A 20,803-nucleotide genomic window follows, 5' to 3' on the forward strand; every position below is an offset into this window, starting at 1 on the left:
CTAGTGACTCACCTGTCACTACTCTGCAGTGCGGCCTGGGTTCCTGGACCTCGGTGGACCGGCTGGGGGCGGAGGACCATTTGCGTCTGATCCGATGCTCTCTTCCGCTGAATGGGCCTCCTGAGTTGTTGAGGGGCTGGATGAACACCTGCTCCTGCTCGAGCTGGATGAGGCCAACCTACCCAGAAAGGAGAGAACAAGACATCGGTCACCCTCATCCCCTCACGCTCACGGCCCCAGCCGGAAGATGGCTGCTTTGGTTTGCCATGTCTGGGTTTGTGCTCTCTTTCCGCTGGCTGCCGGGCCCCACAGTGAGACACCACCTGACTTACAAATCTCCCACTGAGTGATTGTATTGGGAGGTTTGGATGGGTGGGTGTCTTAGTTAAGATTCCTACGGCTGTGATCAAACACCATGACCAAAAACAACGTGTGGAGGAAAGGGTTTATTTTCCCTTGCAGACCATAGCATTGTCAAGAGCAGGAACTGATGGGAAGACTGTGATGGAGGGCTGCTGCTTACTAGTTTGCTCAGCCTGCTTTCTTATAGAGCCCAGGACCACCAGCCCAGGGGTGGCACGGCCCACAATGGGCTGGGCCCTCCCACATCGGTCAGTAATTAAGAAAATGTCCTACAGGCTTGCCTCCAGGTCAATCTGAAGAAGTCATTTTCTCAATTGAGAGTCCCCCTTCCCAAATGACTCTAGTCTGTGTCAACTCGACTTGAAACCAGCACAGTGGGGTTAAAACTGCTGTGAGATGCAGATATGTGCCCTTGTATTTATTTTCCAAGTCTGATTTAGAGAGGATGGACTAGTCTGCTGTGGGATGTTCTGTATGGCAAATGTGTTGCTAATTAGTCAATAAATAAAACACTGATTGGCCATTGGCTAGGCAGGAAGTGTAGGTGGGATAGGGAGGAGAATAAAGCTGGGAAGTGGTAGGCTGAGTCAGAGAGACACTGCCAGCCGCCACGATGACAAACAGCATGTGAAGATTCTGGTAAGCCACGAGCCATGTGGCAAGGTACAGACTTATAGAAATGGATTAATTTAAGCTGTAAGAACAGTTAGCAAGAAGCCTGCCACGGCCATACAGTTTGTAACCAATATAAGTCTCTGTGTTTACTTGGTCGGGTCTGAGCGGCTGTGGGACTGGCAGGTGAGAGAGATTTGCCCTGACCCTGAGCCAGGCAGGAAAACTCAAGCTACAAATGGCGTCCAACGTGGTGGCAAGAGTTTCCACCTAAAAACTGAGAAAAAAGATTCTAAAACAGAGCTAAAAACAGTTCCTAATTGTCTCTCTCAAATGAGCGGCAGCTGCCGGTTTGAGCTACTGGTGGGTTTCTTGCGTGCGTGCTCGACCTGCCCTATGGCGGGAATGAGGCCTCTGCAAGTGGTACATTAAGCTGCATGGCGGATTTAGCCTTTGCTAGTACAAAACAAAAAAAGAGGTTTCTGGGCTACACGCTGTTTGGATAAAAGCATAGACCCACGATAGATCCCAGAGCTGGTGATAAACGTAGCCATGTTGGGAAGCTGAGGTGGGCAGAGCCAGCAGCCATAGCTGCTGCAGTTTAAAGCAATAGATTCACAATAAGACAGATTCAGATGTAATAGTTTACAATGTGTGTAAAATATACATAGGCTTGAAAGAGACAAAAAAGGTGATATATACAGTTATAGAAACAAATACATAGTTTTAAAAAGTAAAGTCTTTAAAGAGACAGTAAAATTAATATAGAAAATAAGCCACGTAAAGATGAATATTACACAGAGAATCTGGATTGTGTTGTCTTTGGGATTCTTAACTGCAGAGAGATATTTGATTGTAAAGGAAGCTGAGTTAAACCAATATGTATACTTTAAAGATACCTTGACTTCAAAATTTGGATATAAGGATATGTTGCTTTGGAAAAGAGTCTCTGCTTTTGTTTCCACAGAAAGCCAGAGGCTATGGATTTGTTCAAGATTAAGATACATCAGGTTTGACCAGCCAAGACCCCCTGAAAGGTCTCCGATGACACCATGGCCCAGATGATCCAACATCCAGAATGGTTTCAAGGCAACTGGCTCAGATGATACAGCCTCACAGACTACTCCATAATCCTAAAATTATCTTTGTGTCCGCATAAGATACAGCGCCCCCCTCCAGCAGGAAGTAGTAAGAGAAGCTACGCCCAAATTCCCAAGTTATATGTAATTTTACTTTGTTAAGGTTAAAACCTTCCTTTTTGAAAAAAAAATGGGGGAAGTGCTGTGGGATGTTCTGTATGGCAAATGTGTTGCTAATTAGTCAATAAATAAAACACTGATTGGCCATTGGCTAGGCAGGAAGTGTAGGCGGGATAGGGAGGAGAATAAAGCTGGGAAGTGGAAGGCTGAGTCAGAGACACTGCCAGCCGCCACGATGAGAAACAGCATGTGAAGATGCCGGTAAGCCACGAGCCATGTGGCAAGGTACAGACTTATAGAAATGGATTAATTTAAGCTGTAAGAACAGTTAGCAAGAAGCCTGCCACGGCCATACAGTTTGTAAGCAATGTAAGTCTCTGTGTTTACTTGGTCGGGTCTGAGCGGCTGTGGGACTGGCAGGTGAGAGAGATTTGCCCTGACCCTGAGCCAGGCAGGAAAACTCAAGCTACACTAGTCTACTATCATTTGCTTTTATGTAGTTTGTGTGTGTGTGTGTGAATGCATGAGTGTGTGCAGACATAAAAGTGCACCATAGTGTGCATGAGGGGGTCAGGGGACAACTTTGGGGGGTCAATTCTTTCCTTCTACTATGTTGGTCTCAGGGATCAACTATTAGACTCGGTGGTGAACATCCTTACCCACTAAGCCATCTGGCCTGCCCTACGTCATTTAATCTCCCCCCCCCCTCTCTCTCTCGCTCTCTCTCTCTCTCTCACACACACACACACACACACACACACACACACACACACGGGGCGGGTGGGGGAGGGAGAGATGCTGTGGGTTGAACCAAAGTCTTGCCATGGACTATGGCATGCCAGACAAGTGCTCTACAACCAGCCTCTGTTTGAAGCCCTAAATCCGCCCTCCTACAAGTCCTTCTGAGGAGAGATGGCTCGCCTCTCCTCTCGGTAGGGGTTATGAGCACGTGTTGCTCCTGCAGAGGACTGGGTTCATTGCCCAGCACCCGCACAGTGGCTCACGACTGTCTCTAACTCCAGCTCTAGGGGCTCTAACTCCTTTTTCTGGCCTCCTTGGGCACTGCACACATGTGGTACATAGACACACATGCAAGCAAAACAGCCATACATAGTAAATAAATCCCAATAAAGTCTATTTGAGCTAGGTGTGGCGGTACACATAATTCCAGCTCACGAGAGTGAGGCAGGGGGATCGAGAGTTTGAGGCTAGCCCAGGGTGAGAACCCATCTCTAAAGTGCAAAGGGGGATAGTGTGGTGATCAACTGTGGAGGCAGCCTTCCAACTGTGGGGTCGGAACATTATATTCCTAATAGGAAAATGTAGCTTGTCTTTCCTTGAGGGTATTTAGAACTAGACACCAAGGCAAAAAAGAACCAGTTCCGTGTGTGGTATTAATGCCGAGGGGGTGGAGACTTGCAAATTTCTACCCTAAACTTGCAGCATTTAAGAGAAGCTGAGAGAGTATCTGATGGATTTGATTTTTTTATTCTGGTGACGAATGTTCATCTTAGGAGCAGTACCGGATATGCAGAGAGAGCTCAGGCCTTCCTGTATCTGTAAGAGCAGGCTCAGGCTAAGAAGAATGGCTTATGGAATCTCAGACTCCCGTGAAAGGCTTGAGTTCAGATAGCTAAAAGAACTTGAAAGTGAAATTGAACGTGCTAAATTTCTAAGACAGTGCTAAATATTTAATGGTGAAAAAAAACACATTTGTAAATGAGCCTAAATCCTCTTAAAAGTGAGTGCAAATACTTGTTATCTAATACGATTTATAAATCAAATGAAAAACTTAAAAAGTAGGACTTTCTAATTGTCACTTTTTTCTCTCTCCTTTTGAGACAGGCTATGTAGTCCTGGCTGGCCTAGAACTCACAGAAACCACCTACCTTAGTCTCCGGGGTGCTGGGATTAAAATGTGCACTGCAGGGCCCAGCTTAGTTTGTTATTTTAATAGAGTAGATGTTAATTGGGGATGGGGCTATGCAGAGGGCTTTCTCTGGATGTAATCCTGACTGCACTGAAACGGCCTGCCCTCCCTGCCTGGGGTATCTGCTGTGCGCCCCTCCTCCCTGCCTGGGGTACCTGCTGTGTGTGCGCCCCTCCTCCCTGCCTGGGGTACCTGCTGTGTGTGCGCCCCTCCTCCCTGCCTGGGGTACCTGCTGTGCGCCCCTCCTCCCTGCCTGGGGTACCTGCTGTGTGCCCCTCCTCCCTGCCTGGGGTACCTGCTGTGTGTGCGCCCCTCCTCCCTGCCTGGGGTACCTGCTGTGTGTGCGCCCCTCTTCCCTGCCTGGGGTACCTGCTGTGTGTGTGCCCCTCCTCCCTGCCTGGGGTACCTGCTGTGTGTGTGCCCCTCCTCGCTGCCTGGGGTACCTGCTGTGTGTGTGCCCCTCCTCCCTGCCTGGGGTACCTGCTGTGCGCCCCTCCTCCCTGCCTGGGGTACCTGCTGTGTGCACACCCCTCCTCCCTGCCTGGGGTACCTGCTGTGTGTGCGCCCCTCCTCCCTGCCTGGGGTACCTGCTGCATGTGCGCCCCTCCTCCCTGCCTGGGGTACCTGCTGTGCACCCCTCCTCCCTGCCTGGGGTACCTGCTGTATGTGCGCCCCTCCTCCCTGCCTGGGGTACCTGCTGTTCGCCCCTCCTTATACACAGTCAGGAAACAAGACAAACCTCTCACAAGGAGCTGAGGCTGCCAAAGTTGAAAGGACCCACTCTAAACACTGACCCGTGCAGCATCCCCTCTCCTGAGCCACACAGCTCAGGCAGGACTGCCTTGGCCAGCAGATTCCGATGAGGCAGACCCACTTTAGAGACACACACACACACACACATATACACACAGACACACAATATACACATAGACACACACACACACATATACACACAGACACACACATACACACACACACACACACACACACACATATATGTAAATATATATATGTTCATTTATCCTCCCTCCTTCCATACATAAAGCCATGACAGGGATGAGGGGATGCTTCAGTTGGTAAAGAGCTTGCCACACAAGAGAACCAGACATGGTTTCACATGCTTATAACCCCAACACTGGGGAAGAGGCAGAGACAGGAGGGTCCGTGGGGCTCGCTAGCCAGTCATTGTAGCCTACTTGGTGTGTTTCAGGCCAGAGAGGGCTCATGTCTCATATAAAAGCAAGGCGTATAGCATCTAAGGAAAGATACCCAGGGTTGACCTCGGGTCCCCAAAGCGTGTGTGCGCATCTCATACAAGGAAAGGACTACAACACACTGAACCAGGGATTCAAAACAGTATGGAGCAGAATGCTCTGGAGATCTTGAGTGGTTCAACAGCGTGCCCTGCTAGTAAGTCCCTCCACAGCGACAGACGCTGCTGATCTGCTGGGCAGTTTGAGAACATGGTCCTCTGCACAGTGCTACAGCATCTCTTACCTCAAGCCCAGGACCTCAAGCCAAATGAGATAGTTAAGTTCCACAGTGCTTGGACAGCAAATCAGATCAACTCCTCAGATCACCTACAGCCCCGAGTCCTTCCCAACATGCAGCGAGAGACCATACTTTCGGCTCTAAGCCGATCTCAAGGTTTCCATTTCATTAGAACCTTCGCCAAGAACAACTCACAGAGTTCACTACCTAAATGAAACTGTCTCTCAGCGGTACTGCACCACCTGAGGAGAGCCAGCCTCCTCCCCGCTCCTTGGAGGCAAAAACTTGAGTTTGTTCACTCAGACACCTCGGGAGAGTGTGAAGTGGAGAGGGGCTGCGGTGGGCAGCGCAGTAAGAGGCTCGGGCAGAACACCCCTTCCTTAACAACCCGCCCTCGACTCCAGCGAAAGGCTGGGTTCTTCTTCCCATGCAGTGTGTGGAAATCAGGTAGCAGCCAGCTTGAATGCAAGGTTTGAGAGCTGGAGAGGTCACTCTGGTGGGGAATCCTCGACACACACTCAGCTTTTAGTTCGGGGAAAGGTTTTTCTTGGGGCATCTTTTCTTGGGGGGGGGGTCCCCATATACAGCTTTCCTTCCACTGGGTAAGAAGTCACTGGTGAGTGGGGACAAAATACAGGGACAAATCAGCTGTACTTTGCCTGGCAGCTCCTGGTCCTCGTGGGACCTTATGTTCAAGTAGAGACATGACTAACTAGGCCAAGTATAAAAGAGAAACAGTTACATTAAGTTTTCAGCCTGTGGGCTAGTAGTAGAAAGGCCCCATGGTTTCCCCCTCCCTGGGTCTTAGTCTCATCATCTAGAGGCTCCATGGGGGTCTCTAACACTTGATCTGCACAGGCCCAGGGATAAGATGCTCTGTTGTCCCATAAATGTGACAATTTGTGTCAAAAGAATTCACATGCTGTTTGCGTCCCCCACCCACAACCTTCCCTTTAAGTACTCACCAACTCACCTTATCTTCCCCCGTCCTCCATTCTTTTCCCTGAGCCCCCTTCTCAGCAGCCCACTCCCTCGTTATCAGACATTTTTACAACCTAACAGTTGGTTCCACTGAGGCAGGATCAGAACTATCCTTCCTGATTTTTCTCAAGTCTGCCACATTTATAGGGACTGTCCCAGATATCACTACATTAGATAGGCCACAGTGCCCTTGACTGGGGATTGTCATCCCCAGCTGTAAGATTCATGGTACCACATGAAGAGACCTGACATTCGGGCCCCACTCGAGGAGGGAATAGATAGCATGTAAGCACAGATATTTCTTCTGAAGCTCCTCAGGAAATCCAGTGGATAGCCATACACAAGAACCACCATGATGGCTTTTAACAGCATATGGAGAGCTACCTTGACTTTGACGTCTAGAAGCACCTGGATTTATAACCTGGGCCATCCTTTGACTGTTGGGCTGTAACCCTGCACTGTGGCCCCAAGAGCTATGTGGGGATTTTCTGGCCCATGCTAAGTCTCCAGTCATCGTCCATGGCGGAGAGACCAACACACTGCAATGCTCCTCAAGGCTGTGTGTTCCAGGGATCAGATCGCAACACTCCACTGCAGGAGACTGCCCACAGCTTCTGCAGAGATAGCTAGGGAACAGGAAATGCCAACAACACACATACCTACCACTGGCACATCGCTTAACTCCAAACAACAACCCCCAGTGAAATGCTCTTAAAAAGAAATCTTACATTTGGCTAGACTGGGAATCCCACATAAAAGAGTTACAGGTCAATAAAATGGAGCAGGAGGAATAACCTGCTCTGGGCGGTTAACTTTCAACACTCTTTTTGTTCTGGGTCCTTGCTTTGGGGGGACTTCTGGACTCCTGTGAGAGAAGGCATTATTTACCTCCCCCAAACAGGACTAACTTTCCTGCCTTGGAAAATGTGTGAGGGGCTTTTATCACTTCCTAACAGGAAGAGCGCCACAGCTCAGCCTGACCAGAGGTACAATCACAATCTAGACAGAGTGCAGGCGCCGGGGATGGTGCGTGAAACTAGGTGACTGTTGAGGGCACCCGCCTACTAAGGCCACACTGGAATTTCAGTGCCTAGGAAGCCCCCAGCCCCTCTTCAGAAAGCTGCAGCTCCTGGACTCACAGAGTGGGCCTGGGTCTCCTCTGCATTGAGAGGGGGGAATGGGTAGTGGAGGACAGAGTCAAAGGCAAGTCCATTTCCATGGAGCAACTGCCCTGGAGCTTCAAGTCTGCCTGTGCACTGGCCTCTGATGCTTTAGTGGGCTTAGTAGAATCTGGTGGACCCATACCTCTCCTGCACCCCATCCAACCCCCTGCACACACAGACATTAGCGTTTCCAACCCCCACCGTGTACACACAGACATGAGGGCCTTCCCAACCCCCTCCCGGCACGCACAGACATGGGGGGGTCTTCTCAACCCCCTCCCAGCACACACAGACATGGGGTCCTTCCCAAACCCTCCCTGCTCACAGACATGAGGCCTTCCCAACCCCCTCCCTGCACACACAGACATGAGGGTCTTCTCACCCCCTCCCTGCTCACACAGACATGGGGGTCTTCCAACCCCCTCCCAGCACACAACCACTTCCTGCACACACAGACACGAGGGCCTTTCCATCCTGAACCCTCAGTCTTGCTGCCACACCTACAAATGTTTAACTCCTGAACACAGACACCTGACTTTTTCAAGATTAGCTCTTGGTCAGAACGTGGGGCCCCTTGCTGGGGTCTCCATTTCCGCTCACTGCAGTCAGCCGGCCAGCTGTGTGTGAAGTCTGCCTGTGTGCTGCCATCCTTCCCATGGGCATCTCCCCCATCAAAGGCCCGAGTCTGTCATCCCAAAGGTCCCTCCTCTGGGCCACCCCACCATGCTCTCCTCAGGATTCCCCAGACAACTGTTATAGAACCTTCTCTTGCCTCTAGGCCTGAGTGTAAAGCCGGGCCAATGGAAGTAGCGGCAGTACCCACAACTGGGCCCTGGGAAGGGCTCAGCAATCAGTTTAACCAGCCCTGCAGGAGTCTCTACTCAGCTTGGGGAGTTTCACATGCCACAGACTGGCATCTGGTGTGCCCTCTCATCCCACCCACACATGTTCACTCAGTTCATCTCCTATCACCCCCTAAATAATCCACCCCATCCTACCCCACTACCAACTCATAGGTCCCCCATCTTGGGAAAACCTGACCTTGGTAGCTTGGCCTTCACGCTTCTCTTCTAGAACATGATGTCCACTCCCTTCAGCTCCAGCCTTCTTTTGACTGAGGTTCTACCCTGCCTGACCCCAGTATTCATCTTCCAGAACCTCCTCTTGCTTTCCTGGCTCAGCTTCCCCAAAGGATGGAGTGTTCACATGGGGACCATCTTCTCAGGCTGGGCTGGGTTGCATTTATCTCTGAGGCTTGATAGAGGCCTACTCAAGCATTCTGCACATGGCAGGTGTGGAATAGTGATCTAGTCAACTGTGCTGACTGGTTGATTTATAACTAGAAATAAGCTGTAGGGCTAGAAGAGAAACCTGGTTTTAATGCCTTAATAAGCCAGGCTCTCATTGAAAGATTTCACAGATTCTATCTTATTCTGTTCCATCAACAGCAGGACAGTGTCATTTGTCTTTTGGATGGCTCCAGGTGAGGAGAGCTTTAAAGGAGTTAAGGACTTGCTCAAGGTCACAGTCTCAATGGACCAGGCAGTTTCTTTACCGAAACCACAAAAAAAGGGCCATGCATTTGTGTACCTGAGCAGAAAACTATTCCCCAGAGAAAGGTCAACCAGTGACTGTGATTGTCGCAGATCTAAAGGCTGCAGAAACATTTCCTGCCACACACAGCCAAGGTCAGGCCACTGATGCCATTCAGTGGTCGGGGAATGTGCTTCGAGAATGCAGTCAGGGGCTAGGGAGATATTGCTTAGTGGGAGATTGCTTAGTAGGGAGACAGTTTACAAGCATGAAGACCTGAATTTGATCCTCAGAATTTGTGTAAAGGGGAGGGCATGTAATCCCAACACACGCGTGCGCACACACACCACCTTGTATTTTTTTTTTCTAGAAAATGATGCCACTTGGTAGAATTTCAAAGAGAAATCTGAGCCCCCTAGGTCTTGTTCAGAAAGGAGCCAGAGCCTGGGGTCCTAACAGGTTCTGGGAAGTTCTGGAAAGCTGCAGGTGGGTAAAGGTCCTGAGCAGGACAATTAGAAGTGCAAATAGTGTGGAGGGGAAGGGAGGTCACAGGAGAAGAAGTCACTCTGACTGTGTGAATGTCCTCTCAAGAGGAGGCCTGAGGCCTTGGAACTTTCTATTCAGATTCTCTTTAATTCTTTTCCTTCAGCTCCAAGCTTCACGGCAGCCCCTTTTTCCTGTATTCCGGTCTCTTGGCGTGCACTCTGTTATTGCCATCTACAAAGACTTAAGAATGTGCTCTGTGTCTCCCAGCGTATTTATGCTTTATACGACCAGTTCTTCAGGCAGTATCTCCCTATGTCAATACCATGATAGCTTATATTGTAGTTTGGGCTATCAAATTCCTTTTGAAAAGTTACCACACGCTAAGAATTTTTGCCCAAACTAAGTCCTACACGGCTGTACTTGATAAAGAGACTTTGAGTTAGAAAACTGGGCAATTTAGTAATGGACCAACCACAGACAGCTGGATAATGCTATCTTGTAAAGTGCAAGGCCAGCATCCCAAGCCTGTCTCCCGATTCCAAGGCCCAGTGACTTGCCAGCTGCCCTCCTTAGAAAAGCACGCCAGCCTCTTGTAACCTCAGCTGCTGCTGGAAAACTCACTGGCTGGGGCGCCTCAGTCCCCATCTGCTCCCATCTGCACCCCTTCTTCCCCTAGAAACCAAAGTGTGTGCTCTCTACAGCCTCCAAGAGAACAGCAAGAGCTCTACACAGGACAGTTTGTAAAAGGCACCCACCCACCCATCAATGATGGGTCACAAAAAATGGTGCTGTGTTTGCTGACCAGTCAGAGCGAAGGTGGTCACCGAGACAACTCGGTGTCTGATCCACATGACGGAGATGCAAGGCTCTGCAGCGTGTGACTGTGACTTAAGAAAAGGCATGCCCATCAGACCCAATGGCAGCCTGCAGACCTCCCGAGACCTCCCCCTTCCTAAAACAGCCCTTTTGCCCACATGTTTTAGACAAGCTACGAAGAGCCTTTGAGAGATTGGCATTCCTCCCCTTCCTGAAGTGCCCCTCCCCCGACCCCCATTGCCCTGCCTGCTCATGAAGTTCCGTTTGGAATTCTGCTGGCCCCCTATCACCTGGTGCTAATCACGGGAGGCTTGGGGAAATTCATTAGGGAGCGATACCTTCTTCACCAGCCAAAAGCTCATTGCTTTCCAATTCCATGGTTACAGGAATCCTTCCAAAACTACGCTACATCTAAAGACTCCCTGAAATGTAAATAAAATGAAACAGCAGAAACAGAAAACAATTAATCCTTGGGCCTGGGGTCTTTGAAGATCCAAAAAGTGCAGCTGGTATAGCTCTTCCTGATAAGACAAAGAAGGGGAAACCCTACAGGCCCACACCTCCGCCTGCTGCCAACAACCTCGGGGGAGGAGGGCAACTTACACTCTGTGGCCCATCAACAATTTAGTAGTGCTCTATCCTGGCGATGTAGCTCCTTTTAAACAGACCCCCAACATCATACAGCATACATGCCATGAAAACAGAGCTCACACTACTTCTGCAAATGTGCAAAAACAGCCATTTGTAGACATTAGCTGTGGCAAAATGTACCAATGACCAAAATGTTACCCAGCATCCATAGCCTATATACCTCTCATAGCTGCTGTCACTCAAAAAGGACAACGTTGAGAAGATGTGACTAAGGCTAGATGGCTTGTAAAGCTTAAAATATTCACTTTCTGCTCCTTTCTGGGCAAAGTCTGCCAACCCCTGCTCAACATGATTCTTTCAACACAAGAAGGCTTTTGAGATACCCCATCCACCCACAGCTACCAAGAGCTATCTTCTGGATGATGCTCTCTACCCATGCCTTGTAGCTGAGACTATTCCGGCAAACACATACATGCCCTGCACACTTCAGAGAGCTTCCTCCATGGCCAAAGGACCGACCACACCTTTATCAACCACCTGGGTGGACAGCCAAGCCAAAGACGGGGTGCAGGGCAATCTCAGGTAGCTTAAGGTTAAAGACCTTCTTTCCTTTCTGTTCCAGGACCACCTTGACACCGAGAGACCAGCTCCCAGCCATGTCTCTTCCCTCCTGCTTCAGTCTCTGCCTACGTGTAACTCGGGGAGAGTGTCCAACGTACAGCTTGCACGAACAGGATGAATAAGGCAGACTAAACAACAGCAGCGTCTCCTCAAACTGGAATTGAAAAATCTCAAGACTTAGAGGTGCACCCGCAACTGGCTAGGGGTGAACTCAGAGTCTTGGCTGCGCTCCTTTCTCTAAGGCACAGCGCCCTCACATGGTGCAGAAGGGCAGCGCAGTCTTCCTGAGCCGCTGGCTCAGAAGACATCTGTGAGGAGGCTCAGCAATCATTCTGTGAGGACTTTCAATCAATGTTCTCCAGATTTCCAGCCTGGGCTCCTTCACAGATAGCTCCTCGCTGGAAACTTTACACCAAGAAGTATAAACTCTGACCTCTCCAGAAACTCACGAAACCGCAGCAAATGGGATTCAGATGTTTCCATGTACAGTACAGGGATGTGACCTAGACTTGAAACACTTTGGCAAAAACAGGAAAAATGATGTGGGCCTTTGAGTCCCTCCCAGAACATGATACAGCTCTGACCCAAGTCCTACAGGGATCTGAGCCTTTCTCACTCCTACTTAAGCCTCCTTGCCCACAGCCCATACTTCTGCCCCCGTTCCACGTTAACACCTACCAGGCCCCACCACAGTCTGTGCCTTTGCCTCCTTTTACCAAAGCTGCCAATTTCTCCCAGTTAAGCAAAAGTAAACCATACCCTAAAATGAGACCTCAGAAAATTAGGCTGCTCCCAGGAAATTACAACCACAGGTCTCCCAGCTTCGACCCAGTGCTAAGAAAGCAGAAACTCCACAGAAATTAATCTTGGAGTCACAGGCTTTCCCACTTTGCTGCTGGCTGTGTAAGTGGAGGCCAGAGAATTGTGGGTGGTGATAAACAAGATAAGTGAAGGGAATAACTTCCTTGGCCCAGGGTGGCCTGCCAAAAAACCAATATCAGAAGCCTCTATCTCAGAGGTCTACTGTGACAAAATACCGAGAAACAACAGTGCATGGCATGCTCTGAGTGACGCCAGGCTCTTCAGGGACAACCCATCTGCCAGGCACGTGCTTTCCTTGGGGGCACCATGGAGAAGCTAAGAATTTGGCTCGACACCAGTGTAGCCAAGTGCTCAAGTGTGAGCACAAACAGAGCAAAAAAAGACCCCCAAACTCTCTCTGCCTCTCAGTGTGCTCGTCACAGGTGTGCCTCAAACACAGCAAGGCAAGGTCTTGGAGAGAAGAGCAAGTTTGAGAACGCGACTTAAGCCCCGGCCAGGTGAGCACCCCACAGTTCTCACTGAGGGTGGATCCAGACAAACGCCTGCGCTGGGGTGAGGGAATACGGCCAGTGGCTACCCTTCCTCTCTTGTTACCTTCCAGCTAACAAAAGTGAGGTTAACCATAGCCTGCCTGGGGTGCCCTCCTAGTATAGAAAGAAGATTCGAAGGATAGAAGAGAGGTGCATGACTACCCCATCCCCAGACATATGAAATCGACCTTCAAGTGTTTTCCCGTAACACGTGCATAACACATACACACACCTGTGCAGAGACTGGGCGAGTGGGACGACAGTTACCCATGCATTCCCCTAGGTGAGCTATAGCTAACTTCTCAATGTAATCGCGCCTGGGCCAGGTTCAGCACACAACAGAAGCCGAGACAATGACAGCCGCCCCCCCCCCCCCTCCACACACACACTTGCGTCCCCTCTGCTCAGACGGCACAGTCTGGAAGGCCAAGTGAGGGAAGGTCTTCCCCCGCCCAGCCCTCGGCGGGACCACCCCAGGCAACGCAACAGACTGGGCAGAGCAGACCCATAGGGGGCGCGGGCAGTACCAGGCCGCCGGAGGCGCCGCAGGCGCTGAGGGAGACGAGGGAGCCCGGGTGGCCCAGGACTCGTCCGGAGTAGAAGCACAGCTCGGCAGGGTGTCCGCTGCTCCCCGCGGCGCCCGCCTCCTCCACCTCGAAGGCCGGGGACAGGAAGCGCAGGTCGCGGCGCAGCTGCAGGTACAGGTCGCGTCCGAAGGCCGGCAGGTGCAGCAACAGGGCGTGCTCTCCCGGCCCCGCACGAGGGCCACCTGGAGATGCTTGCGGTCGCCGCCACCGCCGGAGCCCCGCTACTCCCGGCAGCAGCTGCAGGTGCAGGTCGTCGGGGCGCAGTCGCCTCGGGAGCACCACCTCCACGTCGGCCGCCGCGTCGCCGACAGCTGCGGGGAGAGAGGACATGCGTCAGCACCGGCCTGGCCACCAGACCTCCCGCCGGTGGCGGCTCCGGCGCTAGCTTTCAGAGCTCCATGGACATCGTGCAGCCGTGACCCCGCACTCCCTTCCCTCCCCGAGCCGGGCCTCTGCCAGCCGGCCAAGCCACCCGATCGCCCCAGGGGACGGCGCGCCATCAGCTTGCCCGGGGATGGGGGCGGGTGGGGGACCAGAGCCCTGTTCCCCGGCCGCGGCCTTCGCCCTCCTCCTCCGCCTCCTCCTCCTCCGATGATGATGATGCTGTCAGCAGTCCACCCATGCACCCGGGCGCCAGGATGCTTCGGGAGGGCACGGGGAAGGTGGCCGCGAGAGCAAGCGACACTACCTGTGCTCGGGTCCAGCCCCCACACCAGCAGCAGCAAGGACAGGACGAGAGGGGGCAGCAGGGCTCCGTCACACATGGTCCTCGGGACCAGCAGCCCCCAAGACCGTAGTGGCAGAGCAGGGGCGCGCGAGGCGGCAACGCCAGCCGAAGTGAAGTCCTGCAGCCTTTGGAAAAAGTAATTAGCGCTGCGGACAAACCCAACATGGTAAATACCAAGCTCCACCTTCTCCTTGGAAAGTAGGAGGTGATTGGGCTTTTGCTTTCCTCTGCCCCGCCTTCCCTGTCCGTATTGGTTAGGGCCGGTCGAAACCAACGTGCGTAGTTAGGTTGTAAGCACTTTCTTACACGTGGTTTCTAGGCAGTAGGTGGGACGTGACACCAGGTGGCAGGCGCGAGCCGACTCCGGGTTGTGGAATCCTGGAGCAGCTGGGAGGACACCAACCTAGACCTTCCATGGGGAGATCACCTCTGGGGCTGCTATCCAACTTCGCAGGAAGACAGGGAGGACCATTCGATTCCCACACACAAAAAAAAAAAGAAAGAGAAAAGAAAGGAAGCGAGGGAGGGAGGGAGGAAGGAAGGAAGGAAGGAAGGAAGGAAGGAAGGAAGGAAGGAAGGAAGGAAGGAAGGAAGGAAGGAAGGAAGGAAAGAAGGAAGGAAGGAAGGAAGGAAGGAAGGAAGGAAGGAAGGAAGGAAATCAAATTCTTTATGTATTTAAGTGACTCCAACTTTTGATTTATTTCGGCTGGAAAAGCCCAGACGAGTTTCTGGTGCACCTGAATTCACGCCTGACGGCTGTATCTCCAATGTTTATTCACACCCTGCATGCTTCTTTTGGTCTTTATGTCCACAGAAGGCAGAAAGGTGAGAGCATGTTATGCTCCCTTGAATATCGGGAGACCGGGGAAAGGGAAACTTCAGGAGCTTGCTTAAATTAGCCAGCAAGTTTCTGGCTTGGCAAGAGCCCTGGCTTGAGTTCATGACCCTGACTTCAGGTCAGGTGTGACTCTCTGCAAACAGCAAGAGCCCTCCGAGGGTGGCAGGAAGGTATGTTGGCCAAGCTTTGCTATCAGGACACGGGAGAGCTAAGTGGCAAAGCCTGATCCTGAACTTCATCTTTCAGGAACAGAATGAACGCGCATTTTCCCAGCAGAATAGAACGGGATAATTCCCTTACCTGCTCCCTACAGGTGATTCCGTTGGCTTCTTTAAGAATGTCTCACAGATGACACAGACCGAGCCCAAGGTTACCACTGCAGCCGCAGGTGACGCTCCCTAGCTCACCCATTTTTTTGTTTTCTCAAAGCAAGGTTGTGACAGACTCCTACGGACCTCTTTGTTTGGGGTGTCAGGATCTAGACTTCATCACAGGGTTATTATATATTACCAGAAAGCATCCAGAGGTGAGCCGAACCCTGGCGAGCTTCTCTAAGTTTGATGCCCGGTAGCCTTCTGTAGCCCCCTCCACAAAGGCTTCTCACAGGAGGTGCTGCAGATCTCGTCTCTGTTCCAGGGGCTGCCCCTCACTGCTTGGCACCTCTAGTGGATTCCAGCATGGGCCAGGTTCTGTTGGTGGCGATGAGTAGGGCTTTGCCTCGCCCTGAGTTTTGAGAACTTGGGTACCAGAGGCACGGCTTCAATCGTTACAGGGGAAATAGGAAGAAAAAGAGAAGCGTATCAGACCTGTGCACGGTCACTCAGCAGCTAGCTGTAGTGACGGTCCAGGGAAATGCTTTTCTCCTCAGAGAGATTCGGTTTCTCTCCTGCAAATCAAGGAGTGTACACTTCTAATAACTTGGACAATTCTTGAAAAGAGAAACAAGGGCCTAGAAGATGCCTGGTATATCATAGGCACTTGGTTATATTTACTAATATATGAATAAAAGAAGAAAAGCGATTGATTAAATCAGATATTTCAAAGACTCCCCCTGCAAAGCCCCCAGACCTTAGTACAATTGACTCCATGGTGGAGGTACCATTCAGACTGTAAAACTCAGCATGTAGACAGCCCCACCTGCCAAAATCAAAACAAAGCCCTAATCTATCAAAGTCCACAGTTGTGGGTAAGTCTCTAAATCTACTAACCTTGTTTTTGGCTTCTGTGGTTCTGCTTCTGGCTAACTATTCTTGTTACCTGAAGTCTGTCAGTCCAGGACATGGTTTTGTGCTTTAAAGCTCACCTGAGAAAGGCTCAGGGCTACACTGGGATCCTGAACACCCAGTGTAGTCTCCGGCCGGCGAATAAAGACTTTCTACTGGCTTAAACCTGTGTCTGAGCAGTCTTCTCTGGTGAGTACTCCACCACACTCCAGCTGTCAAAAGTGCTAAGCAAGCATCAAACCCATGCCCCCCTTGGTTCATTGTTTGCCATTCTTTCTTGTCCAGATCACTCTCAGTTGGGCAAGTTCATGTGGGTTGGATTAAAAACAGCAATAATGATTAGGGGCCAGATGTTAAAATGTCCTTTGCTAGCGAGAAAGAGCATGGAAGGCCTCCATTATTTAAATAACCCCGTCTTGCTAATGTGTATGTGTGTGCCCAGCACCCCAGGCACTGCTGATCCATGGAGAATACCAATAAACATTTGCCAGATGAGCAACAGTTCAGTGGTGTGTCCCCTTTCTTACGTCCGTCACTCAGAGTGGTCTTCCCAGATCAAGGATGCTTTGAAAGCCAAGACTGAGCAGAGAAACCATAATCAGATCTCTGTAACCAGACTGTATTTGTCAAATACACTTAGTTGATAATATCAGAGCTCCACTGAGCTCAAGCGGGCACAGAGAAGTTGTTTATTACATACCCTTTGTTTTATGTTCTAAAACCAACCACGACAGGGAACAACAGTATTGTCAGTGAGGAAATGGAGGGACTGGAATCTATCCATGCATGGCGGGCAAGTCACACATGGCAGTTTCTTTTGAAGAGTCGGTGTCTCAAAAAATTAAATATACAGCTGAAGTAGGCGGAAGACAGGCACAGGCTGCTGGCTTGGGCTGACTGAAGACATCCACAGGCCTGGTAGACGCCATTATGACGAGCAAATGTATGGTGGAGAAATGGGAGAGCAGAAGTGGATGGACAGGTTCATGTGCTGTGGAGAGAGGCAGAACTGAAGAAGCAAAGGTGGTGAGGAACAGGCTGATGTGGATGGCCTGCTTGCCACCAGGGGCCATGGTGACATCCAGGCCTGGTCTGCTGCTAAGAGCCATATCTGGGTCCGTGGGTCCTACCCCAGCCAGGCTCTGTGTTGACATCCATGGCCCATGCTCCCACCAAAGGCCACATGGATGCCTGGGGTCTGGGTCTGGGCCACTACCTAAGGCCATGTTAGTGTCCAAGGGCCGTGCTGCCACCAGGGCTATGCCAAGCTGAGTGGCCTGCCCTGCGCTGTCACCTGGGACCATGATGATGTCTGGGCCTGAGCCGCTGCCAAGGGTCATGTCTAGGTATGTGTCCGCTGCATCCTGCATCGGAAGAGCTGGTCCAGCCCCTCATGGAAGAGCTGGCCCCACACTCAGGAGGGACCCCCCCCCCCCATCTCCACAGTGTGGGAGAGCCAGCCCAATGGCGTGAGTGTAGAAGAGCTGGCTCCGCCCCTCCCCTGAGGGGAGTGGCCTCAGCAGCCAGGACTGACCAAATCAGCTACCATCCAGACCCACATCCAGGGTTTTTTGGCCCACCTCAGCATCTACTCCATCCGTGACCCGTCAGAGTGTGTGAAGGAGCTGGCCCTGCAGAACCATGGCCGCGGGCTCTTCCATGACTTGGGGCAAGGAAGGGATACCTGGGAGGAGTTTCGGTGAGGGTCCAGTATTGATGGTGTGCCATAAGCCAGATGCCTTGAGCCAGACCAACAACTCATTACAATGAACATCGGCAAATATAGCAGAGCAGACAAGGGGATACTGCATGACACACCACAGCTCCCAATGCCACTAAGGTGAACAAAAAGGTGTTGGAGAGGCGGGAAAGATGGAGGAGCAAAGCAGCTTTTTGTTTTGTTTTGTTTTGTTTTAATTAATAGTTTTTTAATTCTTGTTTGGGGGATGCTAGGGGGGTGAGGGGTGGACATGGAGGGACTGGGAAATGAGTAGGATTGGGGTGCATGATGTGAAATTCCCAAAGAATCAATTAAAAGTTATATTAGAAAATTAAATATGAAGTTATCATATGGTTCAATGTATAGGTAGAGATTGCCAGAGGCTGGAGAAAGGGGGGTTTACTTAATAGTCGTAGAGGGTCTGTGTAGGTGATGGTAAAGTTTGGAAAGAATAATGGTGCTGGTTGTGTAATGCTGCTAACGCATTTGATGCTACTAAACGGTACACTTAAGATGCTAAAATGGTGACTTCTTTGTTACAAAGGTTTCATCACAATAAAACACACAAGGAAATATAACCCAGTTCCTTAAAATGAGCAAGACTTGAATAGACATCTTACCAATGAAGTCGAACAAAGGGAAAATAGGATTTATAAAGATGGTCCGTGTTGTTTGGTTTTGGTCATATGCAAATTCAAAATCACAACGAAATGACTGTTATATGCCTATTAAAAAGGGTTAAGAACAAGCAACGCATCAAACAAGTATTGTTAGGGAGTCGGCGGAATCCGCATTTACATGCCCGACTGGTCAGACTATGAACTCGTACAACCACTTTAGAAACATTTTGACTATTTTCATTACTTGCTTATTTATTATTTTTGAGACTCAGTCTCATGCATACCAGGCTGATCTCAACAATGAACCCTGCTAAAGAGGCTGAGGATGGCCTTGAACTTCTGATCCCCCTACCTTTACTTCCTGAGTGCTGGTTTTACAGATGTGTGCTGTATCAAACCCAAGACTTCTGACACGATAGGCAAGCAAACTACCAACCCAGCTATAGCCACAGCACTTGAACGGTTCATTACAAGTCAAGCACACACCTTCACAGCTGTTTCACACTTAGACATGAACTTGGGTAACCACACAAAGAACTGTGGGGCACGCCTTTAATCCCAGCACTCGGGAAGCAGAGCCAGGTGGATCTCTGTGAATTCGAGGCCAGCCTGGGCTACTGAGTTCCAGGACAGGTGCAAAGCTACACAGAGAAACCCTGTCTCGAAAAACCAAAACAACAACAAAAAAGAACTGTGTTGAATGATGACATGCCAGTTTTATTGTAGTAATCTCAAACTGGAAACATCCCAAGAATCTAGCAACAAGGTGAACGGATGAACGGAGTGTAGAAAGACCATACCCGATGGCTCACTAGAGTCTGTTACAAAGAGGAATGAACTGGGGATGCCTGCCACGATGTCAGTGAATCTCAAAATGATTAAGTGGAGAAAGCCACACTCAGAAGGGGCACATAGTGTATAATTTTATTTATTAAAAAAAAAAAAGTCTAGAAATACAAACTAATATGATAGTGATGGTCCACAGAGAAAGAATTCTGAAGGGATGGGAAGAAATGTAGGGGTAATAAGTATGTTCATTGCAAATCATGGTGATAGTTTGAGGGGTGCTTATATAACAAGTTGCGAACCTGAAAGAGGTGCAGTTTTATATCCCCATAAAGCAATTTTGAAACCAATGTTGTGCTTGAAAATTCAAATGAGGGGATACAAATTTGACCCAATACTTGTGTGGAATTAAAGTTCAAAGCAATAGTGAAAGACGGCAGGTAGATGACATGGTGGGTGTCAAATACGTAGCAGATTGGTGTCCTCTCTTACAAAGACGGCAGGTAGATGACGTGGTGGGTGTTCAATACGTAGCAGATTGGTGTCCTCTCTTACAAAGCGGAAGATGGGGGAGGGATTAAGAGAAAAATAAAAGACCAAAGGAAAGCCTTGGTATGGTTCTGTGGCTCTAACTGGCAGAGTAGGGTGAAACCAGATCTGTCCAGCTGAGGTCCTGGGGGACAGGGTGCCAGAGGCAGGGGCCAGGGGTGGGGAGGGTGGTTAAAGAAGGAGGAGGAGGGGCACGAGAAGAGAAGACAAATGGATTTTGAAGTCCCTGCTGGCAGTCCCCCCCTCCCACACACACACACAGAGGGCTTGGCTGTGAGCCAGACAGCTCTGGGGCTATCTACGGGTGAAGTTCCATGGTTATCAAGTTCCCCTTCCCTGGAGCCTCTGGAAGGAAGCTTGCCAAGAACAAGAGAGGGGAAGCCCATCACTGTCTCTCTTTTTCCTTTGGGCTCGATCCCAAGGTTCGAGATCCCCAAGAACCCTTTCAGACCTGCTGCCAAGACAAGAGACCTGGGTGAGAACTGGACCAAGTGTGGGCCCAGGACAAGCCTCAGGCACTTTTGGGGGCTTTCGATAGACCGCAAAAGGGTCCTATAGGCAAGACTGGAAGGTGGGCTCCCTCTTCAAGGCCACATCCTTAGTGACCTGGACCAG

General features: G+C 50.4%; 1 protein-coding gene across 2 annotated transcripts in view; it reads right to left on the reverse strand.

Annotated features, from left to right (window-relative positions):
• Positions 1-14,924, reverse strand: part of Adamts17 (ADAM metallopeptidase with thrombospondin type 1 motif 17) — a 323,860-nt gene extending 308,936 nt beyond the window's left edge. For both annotated transcript variants that reach the window (XM_052763539.1, XM_052763540.1), the window contains exons 1-3: positions 14,414-14,924; positions 13,666-14,036; positions 13-178 (exon numbers count right to left, since the gene is read on the reverse strand). In XM_052763539.1, coding sequence (XP_052619499.1) covers positions 13-178; positions 13,666-14,036; positions 14,414-14,489 — 613 coding nt within the window. In that variant the 5' untranslated portion in view covers positions 14,490-14,924. The remainder of the gene's footprint in view (positions 1-12; positions 179-13,665; positions 14,037-14,413) is intronic.
• Positions 14,925-20,803: the final 5,879 nt, after the last annotated feature.

This window comes from Peromyscus californicus, unplaced genomic scaffold (genome assembly GCF_007827085.1).
Source record: "Peromyscus californicus insignis strain IS unplaced genomic scaffold, ASM782708v3 Scaffold_4__1_contigs__length_199733344, whole genome shotgun sequence".
Lineage (NCBI taxonomy): Eukaryota > Metazoa > Chordata > Mammalia > Rodentia > Cricetidae > Peromyscus > Peromyscus californicus.